Source organism: Pteropus alecto, unplaced genomic scaffold, assembly GCF_000325575.1.
Source record: "Pteropus alecto unplaced genomic scaffold, ASM32557v1 scaffold164, whole genome shotgun sequence".
Lineage (NCBI taxonomy): Eukaryota > Metazoa > Chordata > Mammalia > Chiroptera > Pteropodidae > Pteropus > Pteropus alecto.
Window position 1 is genome coordinate 1,548,063 of NW_006439568.1, and position 9,921 is coordinate 1,557,983.

Consider the following 9,921-nt stretch of genomic DNA (forward strand, 5'->3'; position numbering starts at 1 on the left):
GGAACATGGGTCTCTGGTGCCAAAAAGGTTGGGGACCACTGAGTTAGACATCTGACACTTCACCCCTAAATACTTCATGTATCTCCTCAGAGTAAAGACGTTATCTGTCATAATTACAATACCATTATCACACAAAATTCATTAAAGCATCAAATATCCAGTTCATATCGAAATGCCCCTAAACGTCCTACAATTGTTTTATAGTCTTCTTTTTAAAACTAGGGTTCATTTCAATACAATCGAAACTATTACAGAGCATTAAAAAGGATAGCAAGTTTTGTTTTATTATTTTTGATCCCCAAACTTGACAAAAGCACAAAAATCAAGAAGCAATCCTGATTAATGAACATAAATGCAAAAAATCTAAAATAATATTAGCAGATTCAACATATTAGACGACTGAATTGTTGAGGATATTGGGTTTGAACCCTTAGTTTTGCTTTTCCCCTCTCTCATTACGAGCAGCCTTGTACTCAGGTCCCACTGAAGTCTTGTGTGCCTAAACTAACCCATAAAATGCCATCCCCGTCACACCAACTTGTTCAGATAGACCAAGGCAATCAGCACACAGTATTATCCCTGGACACAGAGTTAATCCAACCGGCAAGAGATTCAGTCCTTTTGCTAAGAATCGGAGAGGCCTGTTGTTAAACATTTACCAGCACGCCACCCTGATTTAGGTCGCCCCCTTCTCTTTGTCCCTTTGCCTTTCGAGGCATTCCTTTTTCTGGACTGTGTTGTAATTAGAGGTTTCTCGTTTTCCCACCCTAGGGCAAACAGCGTGTGATTAATATGTGCTTGAAGCGTGCAGGAAGACCCTCCAGTGCAGCCGAAGGTGGGGGTGGGGGCCAGAAAATGAGGGCGGGGATGGAACTCCGGACGTGGCTTTGTCCCGCCCTCGACGTGACTTTGCCCCGCCCCTCACGGCGCCCTCCGGACCGCGTAGAGACATCCGCTCAGCTGGCTTTGCTCAGCCGGCGCTGCGCGTGGTGCATGGTGCTTCCAGGGAGAGCCATGGCCAGTAAGTAGCTCAGCGGCCCGGCTCAGACCCTCGCCTCCGCCCCGCTGTCCCTGCAGTGTCCGTGGCCTTTTCTGAACTGGTGTCCGCGGCGCTCCAGGCGAGGGCGGCGAAGCGGCCTCGGGAGCGTCAGGCGTCCGAGCCCAGGGCCCGCCCCTTGCCCCGCACGTGGCTCCTCCTGCGTCCGGTGAGATGGTGCTTGTAGATGAGGTCCGGAGCCACCTGCAAGAAATTCACCTGCGCGGGAGGGGCGGATACTCATGTAAAGTGCAGATTCTGCCCCCCTCACCTCCCCGCCCCACTCTCCCAGACTACGCTTTGAGTAAAGCCTTCTGTAGTTAAGATTCTTCAAGTCCGAGAGCCTTTGCCCCGTGTAATTCTTGGAGACGGTTAGGTTTTGCATCAGAAGCTGGCTATCAAGCGGAGTTGCTTTCACACTCTTCACCTGCGATTGATTTTTGAATTTGGGTTGTGCAGAGACATCCACCCTAATTATTTGAGCTTTGAGCCCTATCACTTGAAACTGAATCACCTTTTTGATTTGGTCTGCGTGGTATGAGGACTGGATAATTTGCTCCACATTGCGCTTCCCCTCACGCACATGGAGGATACCTTTTTCTCCTGAGCAAAAAACTGGGCAAGTAATTTCTGCATCTGGACATTGAGCTTTAAGGTTGGGTATAACCTGTTAGTTACATATCCTCATCCTGGATCAGCCCCAGGGGTGAGTTTCTAGCTATGTTTGCTCCCAGGCCTGTGCCGTTCTTTTATATGAGGCAATGGAGTTCTTTGGACTCAGAAGACCTGGATTATTAGTCTTGACTCACAGTCAGCTTTCTGTCATTTAATCTCTCTGGACCTCAGTTTCTTGACCTGTAAAATGGATATAAACTGCCCCTACTGAGGTCTTGTGAGGATTTTTGTGGAAGTGCTCTTTGTTTTTCATTTCAACCTAGAGCACAGTACAAGTTGGGGGCTGAATGATTGCTCAGGATTGTGATATAGAAGTCCTTTTACACACCTCCCTCTGGGTGTGACTGGTATCTTTGAAGAGGTACCAGACAGAGGCCAATGGACTTGAGAGCTGTGTTTCTTAGTGGGTTTGAGGGCAGTGTCTATCTGAATTCCTTCAGGGGTGTTTTCAAGTTGCATGAACTCTCCGTTCCCCTAAACCAACCAAACAAGGTGCCTGTCCTGCTTTACAGTCTCAGATTTGGGCTTGGATTGTTGCTGTGCTACTTGCTCCATTCAGTGACATTGTGCAGCTTTCCCCCTCTAAGCCTCTTGTGCGGTAGGGAAGCTAGGGTAGGTCACTACTGATAATTCCTGAAGTTTTGCAGACTTCTTTCTGTAGGTTACAGCCTGGTTTGGATCCTTTAATGAAGCCTCTCTTCAGAACATAAGCAAACACTTTCAGTCAGGGTCCATGTGGGACAGAAACCATACCAATCACTTGACCAGGAATAATTTCATAAATAATTATTAACCAGTAAAAGGTGATGACTATAAGAGCTAAAATAGAACTCTAAAGAATATAGGAAAAGCAAACTTAGGGTATAGCTGCTACCTCAAAGAAGTAAGCCTGAAAGAGCCCCCGACCTTTCCCCAAGACTGACAACAGATCTTGTTGGCAGGGCTGGCTACATCATTTGTGGAGTCCAGTCCATAATAAAAATGTGGAGCCCCTTCTTCAGATAGGAAGAAGTGCTGTTAGCTTTTCTTTCCACAGTGTCTCAACCTCATGCTGTTTTAGTTTGCTGCTTAAATGTTGTGCTCCTTTGGGCACAGGATTATTCATGGGGGTGAGTGCAGACCCTCACAGGTGATCAGGGGCCCTGCCCTGTGACTATACACATGTGCAGCCGTCTGGTTGCCACGTTCCCCCTCCTGCTAGCAGCTGGACCTATGCATTGTGCCCCGGCTGGTGATGGGGAACTTGAGCAGGCATCTCCTTCCCCAAGGACCCACTGCCCCATTCATAGTGGGTGAGTGACTTCCAAGGGATTTCACCATCTCTGCTGGGATGCGCTCAGTACCTGGATAAGGGGTAGGCCCTGAGGCCCAAGATCAAATAGTAAGGAACAGTTCTGTATTTGTGTTCCTTCAAGTCGTGTTCTCATTTTTAAGTAAGCTGGCCCTGCCTAACTTACTTCAGGTTCTTGAGGCAGGCATGGGGCTTTGCTCATGGATGTTATTCTAAGGATTTCTCCATCCCAGCATTATTGACATTTTGGACTAGATAATTCTTTGTTATGGGGAGCTACCCTGTACATTGTGGCATGTTTAGTAGCATCTCTGACCTCTTCCCACTAGATGCCAATAGCATCGCACTGGTTGTGACAATCAGAAATGTTTCCAGACATTGCCAGATGTCCAGGGATTGGGGGGGGGGGGGCAGAATTGCGTCCAGGTTGAGAACTGCTGCTCTGATTCAACTGTCAGATCTTTTGAAAACTTTTCTCTTCATCCTCAGCTTTCCGCTTGGCCCTCATCCAGCTGCAGGTTTCTTCTATCAAATCAGATAACCTCACTCGAGCTTGTGGCCTTGTCCGGAAGGCAGCCACGCAAGGAGCCAAGATAGTTTCTCTTCCAGTAAGTATGAAGACAGCCACCTCTTTCTGTGAATTGTTAACCCAGCAGAATAGTGTCTGTTAGCTCTGGTTTTCTTCTTGTGTCCAGAGTCCAGCAAGGTCCTTTGTGGCCCCAGGATGGTTCTATGTTTGTCTAGAAGATGACCCTGACAGGGGTCTTTGTGATAGGACGTGCTAGCATCCTACAGGTCTTTAACTTTAGGATCACCTACTCTGTTCAGAATCCTAGTAGGGTGAGGGACTTACCTAAAGCTAAAATACTCAGTGGCTAGGATACTTCTTTTCTGGTATAATTAAGTCTTTATAGGACCAGGTCGTATTGATTTTAGAGCTAGGCCTCCAACATTTAAAATTGTTGAAAACTGAAAATTGTTAGACATTTAGGAAGCCTGTGGTTTCTTACTGGCTTACTACAGGCTACGTTATCTTCCTCAATGTGGTAGCCTGTAGTAGGCTACCAGGGACCTGCATCTCTTTTCCTGGTGATTTCTTTGAAAAGAAAACCAGTGAAGGTTGCACCACATTTGTTTGTCAGCAAGTAGGGGGTTAGCGCCAGAAAAGGGTCCAGCACATGTCTGGACATGCATTTACTGACATCTTCCATGGGCAGAGGCCTGCTGGGGTCAGCGGTGGAACTATTCCAGACGGTCCCTCCCCCGCTCTCCCTCCCTGTGGTGGAGGCAACCCTTTGCAAACCCTGCTTAGATTGGAGAATTTTTAGGGCCACCTTGTATTTTAGGCTCCAGGCGATCACACATGTAGCTAATGAGTAGGAATCTTTAACAAGGGAGCTGAGTTTTGAGATCTTAATGATAATTCCATCTTCCTTAAGACTCCACTCATGGGACCCACCTGTGCTTGAACCCTAATTTTGGTCTTTTGTTGGTTTATGTTGCTGGGAAGCAGAGTCTAAATGCCAGAATAGAAAGCATATGAATTCAGCATGTGCCCCTTTAACACATATCTTGTACAAGCTGATGATCCTCAGGCTCTAGGGAAAGGCAATTCTGGCCTTCTGCCAAGGTGACCAGGATCTGGGTGAGCATTCGTGACTCGTCTTGGCCTGAGCCAGGTGCTGAGTGGGGCATCAATGTTTTCCTTAGAAAGCAGAGCTGAAAACAGCAGCTTTGTCTTCTTACAGTAGAACTTTAAAATGGTCTTGAGTGTTTTGATATTTTCCCCTTCCTTTTTCTCTCCAACATTATTCTAGGAATGTTTTAATTCTCCATATGGCACAAACTATTTTCCTGAATATGCAGAGAAAATTCCTGGTGAATCCACACAGAAGCTTTCTGAAGTAGCAAAGGAGTGCAGCATATATCTCATTGGAGGTAACTTCCTACCTTCATGGCCTAAACATAAAAACATCTGAATAATTTTTGTTGTTACATTTAAACCATGGAATACAAATTAGCCATTGAAAAGAATGAGGTAGATCTATGTGTAGTAATGAGAAGAGATCTTTCAGACACAGTTAGGTGGAAAAAGAGCAAGTTTAATACACTCTGCACAGGTAGTCCCATTCAGAATACTCTGCTATATGAAAGAAGGTTATTGATTTTCATATGTATTTATGTATGTAAGACATAGTAAATACTGTGGAAGGACACACACTGACAGTGATGATTTTCCATGGAGATGGAGTAGGGAGTTCAGGGGCAGGTGGAAATGTGAGAAAAAAAACCATATCTGAGTGTCTTTCATTATACCAACACAGGGTTAAGAAAATTTTTTTTTTTTTTTCATAAGGAGGCCACATACATCACGGTAGCTTTATGTGGTTCTGAAGTAAATTTTAAAATGTTTAATTTGCTTAAATAAAAAAAATCAGTCCAGTAAAACTAATATAGCAAACAAAATTACTTCTGTATTATGTATGCTGTATTAAGAATTAGACGTGAAAAAGAGGAAGGAGAAAAGAGGCAAAGCAAGAGAACTGTGGGAACTACATTCAGTGATGGAAAGACTTGTGGCTTACAGTCCCATCTTGAGGCCTTTGTGGATGCAGTTATGTTGCAGGACCTGGTGAATTTCATTTGAGCAAAAATGAATTCCTTGTGTTGCTCCAGTATTTCAGAATAAATGTTGCTCAAGATCAAAGCTGAATTCAGAACCAGTTTGGTTACTTTTGAAACCTGTCTTTGGCATCTGGCCTAATTACACTTCATCTGCACGCTGGACTTTATCTCTGAATGATTGTATTCAAGAAAAACAGAACAATGATTAAATAACACTTAGAAGATAATAAACTTTGTTGTTGGACCCAACTGACAGTTTATCAAGCCTTTGTTCAGTTATCATGAAAGAATGCTTTATTTAGAATGTTTTCTGTGCCTGTGTGTTTCTCCTCTCAATGAAAGGTTCTATTCCTGAAGAAGATGCTGGGCAATTATATAACACCTGTGCCGTGTTTGGGCCTGATGGAACTTTGCTGGTAAAGCACAGAAAGGTAAGTAGGGAATGTGGCGGCAAGTCTGATTGCCTTTTGAGAATTTGCTGTGAAGTCCCCTAGTCCCTCTCATCATTGTACACACATCAGACATTTTGACAGGTTGGCACAGGTGGCTATTCTTGGCTGTTGGCATTTTGATATAAATTTTAGACGCAGCCTGTTAATTTCAGCAAAGGAAAAACCTACAGAAATTTTAATTAGAATTGTATTCAGTATATAGAGATCCTTTTGGGGAAAGTTGACATCTTCACAGTAGTAAATGAATATACATTTAGGATTGTTAAGTCTTCCTGGTAAGTAAATCCTTTTATGATTATAAAATGTCTTTTTTTTTTCCCCCCTTGTAGTACTTGAGGTTTATTTTATCTCTGATATTACTATAGCCACTCTAGGCTTACACTTAACCGTTTGTATGGTTGATCTCTTTTTAATCTTTTATTTTCAACCTGTCTGTGTCTTTATATTTAAATAGTTTTCTTGTAGACAGCATATAGTTGGGTTGTGCTTTTTTATTCATCTTTTTTATTTTTTATTAGACAGCATATAGTTGGGTTGTGCCTTTTAACTGGATTGGTTACTTCATTTATAGTTAATGTAATTGTTGAGATAGTTGGATTTAAGCATATAGATGTGTTACGATTTTTTCCCCTTTGTTCCTCTTTTCTGCATTCTTTAAGGTTAAATATTTATTGGAATTCCATTTTAATGTATCCATTGGCTTTTTAAGTATACCTTTTCACTTAAAAAAAAATTTTGTTACCCTAGGGACTACAGTATGCACCCTTATCTTGTCACAGTCTACTTAGAGTTAAGATTATACTACTACTTATGAAATTGAAGAACCTTGCGATCATAAAAATTCATTTCCTACCTCCTCCCCATTCTTTATGCTATAGCTGACATATATACATATATATATATGTATATTGCATCTTACACATTATAAATCCCAAAAAACAATTTTTAAGTAGTCATATATTTTAAAGAAATGAAAAATACGTTTACCCAAATATTTACCATTTCTGGCATTTTTCTTATCTGAAGATTATAGTTCTATCTGGTATTTTTACCTTTACACAGACCTCTTTTAGCTTTTTCGTAGTGAGTACCTGCTAGCTATGAATTTTCTTAGTTTTGTTTATGAATTTATTTTTATTTTGTCTTTATTGAAAGATATTTTTGGTGGAATAGAATTTTGGATTGACGGGTTTTTTTTTTTCCCTAGCAGTTTGAGAGATCTTATTTAGTTATCTTGTAGCCCTTTTTTTTTTTCTGATAAGCAGTCAGTGGTAATTTGTATTGTTGTTCCCATGTATGTAATTTGTGTTTTTTCTATGCTTGCCTTCAAGATTTTTTCATAATCTTTAGTTGTTAGTATTTTGACCCTGATGTGCCTAGATGGTTTTCTTTGTTTTTGTTTTGCTTTGTACTTTTTGAATCTATAAAAATAAGCCTTTCCCCAAATTTGGGAAATTTAAAAGCATCATTTTATTAAATATTTTTACATAAATATTTTGCTAAATATTCTTTTCTTATAGGATTCCAATTTTGATAACTGTTCCACCAAATGAGGTCACTAAGGCTCTGGTTTTTGTTTTTCCAACCTTTTTTTCTCTCTCTCCTTCAAATTGGACAATTTTTGTTGACTATCTTGTAGTTCACCGAGTCTTCTGTAATTGCTAATCTCCTAATCTCCTGTAACCCAATCCAGTAGAATTTAAAATTTTTTCACATATTGAATTTTTCAGTTCTAAAAAATTCTTTTTTTTAATAGCTGTTATTTCTCTGCTGATATTTCCTATTGGTTAAGAGCATATTTTTCTTTATGCCTTTGAGCTTAGTTTCAACAGCTGCTTTAAAGTCTGATAATTACCACATCTGGGTCACATTGGAGTCTGTTCCATTAATTCCATTTTCAGAATTTAGGTCACATTTTCCTGTTTCCTTGTGTGTAAAGTAGCTTTGGATTGTATGTTAGATTATATGTTCTTGAGAGTCTTCTGTTATATTTCTCTAAAAAGTTGATTTTTTTTTTTGTCTTTTTTTAAGTAGTTGGTTGCACCCAAACACCAAATTCTTTTGAGAGATAGGCAGCAACTTCAGCTGCTCAGTTCTACCTAAAATTCTTCAGCTGGGCAACTTGGAGTCTGCCCCACACTTCTTTAATTAAGTAGTTAGCCGGAAGTTTGGGCAGATTTTATATGTGGAAGTTAGGGCTCTTCCTCTTTGGCTTTCTCTTTTAGGGGATTTCCCCTGCACTTTCTAGCTGCTGTGAAACTCTATCCTCTGATTCCTCAAGCCTGTATGGTTGTGGTAGTTTTCACCATAACTGAGTGAAGCAACATCTGAGGCCTTGCTTCCAACTAAAAGCTGTAAACCAATGGGAACCTCACACAGCACTATTCTATTCCTCCAGGTGTTGACTCCTTTCAGTTTTTGATCATTCTCCAGTGCTTTTAAGGAGTTTTCCAGTGTTCATAGTTGTCTGTGAGAAAGCTGATAGGTCTGGTAGGAGCCACTCTGCAACTACCAGAAGAGGAGCCAACATTATTAACTCCATTCTTTGAAGTGTGTCGAGTTTTCCAGTTATGGCATATATCCCTCCATTTGTTAAGGCTTTTAAAAATTTCTTTCAAATTTCTTTGATAGATTTTTGGATATAGTCTTACATCATTTGCTAGATTTATTCCTCATTGGTGGTTTTTGATGCCCTTTCATTTCCTGTTTTTTGTATATATATGTACAACTTTTAAAAAAACATATTGACTTTGTATATCGTAACCTTGCTAAAGTCACTCATTAATTCTAATAATTTGTAGATTTCCTTTGGAGCTTCTAGGTACACAATTATGTCATCTGAGAATAATGAAAGATTTAATTTTTTCGTTTTCTTTCTAATCCCTGTACTTTTTATTCCTTTCTTTTGCTTCGTTGCTTTGGTTAGGACTTCTGATACATTGTTGAATAGCAGATGTCGTCTTATTCTGGATCTTAATAGGAGAAGGCTTTTATTATTTCACCATTAGGTACTATCTTCAGGTTTTTCATGGTAGACATTATTAAGATTAAAGGAGTTTTCTTCCCAGAAGAGTTTTTCTTTTTTGTTATGTTTTAAAATAAGAATGGATGTAGAAGTTTACCACATGCTCATTATGTACCTCTTACGATGATCATATTACTTTTCACCTTAATTTTGTTAGTGTGATAAATCAAAATCCAATTTGGAAGTAATATGTTATTCTTTTTATATATTAATGCATTCAGTTTGCTAAATTTTACCTATTTTTAACCGCTCACCCACTCTCCGCCCATGTACCAGTTTGATTCGGATTCTGAGGAGTCTTCATTTAGCATTTGTATTGAGTGAAAAAGCAATACATGATTGGCTTCCCATAATAAACCTAGGAAAGGAGGCTCATAAAACCTACAGTGTCATTTTTCCCATTAGAATTCATTTTGATAAAGTATCAGATCATGAGGTAGATTGTGGGCAGTTTGGGAGTGTTGTATGTGCAGTTGATCATGGAGCACCCGCCATATCTGCCCATGGAAAAATGTTTGTTACTACTTCCATGAACCCTGCTGGAAAAGAGGTAACCAATGCCATTATTTGTGACGCAGCTCCATCTCTTTGACATTGATGTTCCTGGGAAAATCACATTTCAAGAATCTAAAACATTGAGTCCTGGTGATAGTTTCTCCACATTTGAGACTCGTACGTACCAGATAAGTTCATCTCTTTGAACAGTCCCAGTAGAAGAGGATCAGGTATTCCTTCGTTTTTCTCTTTTGTTCTTCCCCAACTCCTTTACATAACCTAACTGAAAGACTAGAAATGAGAAAGGCAGGGAACAGTCAGA

At 40.4% G+C, this 9,921-nt stretch overlaps 1 protein-coding gene across 3 annotated transcripts in view; it reads left to right on the forward strand.

The window, feature by feature from the left end:
* The first annotated feature begins 846 nt into the window (after nt 1-846).
* Nucleotides 847-9,921, forward strand: part of NIT2 (nitrilase family member 2) — a 16,368-nt gene continuing 7,293 nt past the window's right edge. For all 3 annotated transcript variants that reach the window (XM_006916549.3, XM_025050151.1, XM_015592945.2), the window contains exons 1-5: nt 847-1,021; nt 3,492-3,610; nt 4,820-4,940; nt 5,970-6,058; nt 9,683-9,776. In XM_006916549.3, the coding sequence (XP_006916611.2) occupies nt 856-1,021; nt 3,492-3,610; nt 4,820-4,940; nt 5,970-6,058; nt 9,683-9,776 (589 nt within the window). In that variant the 5' untranslated portion in view covers nt 847-855. The remainder of the gene's footprint in view (nt 1,022-3,491; nt 3,611-4,819; nt 4,941-5,969; nt 6,059-9,682; nt 9,777-9,921) is intronic.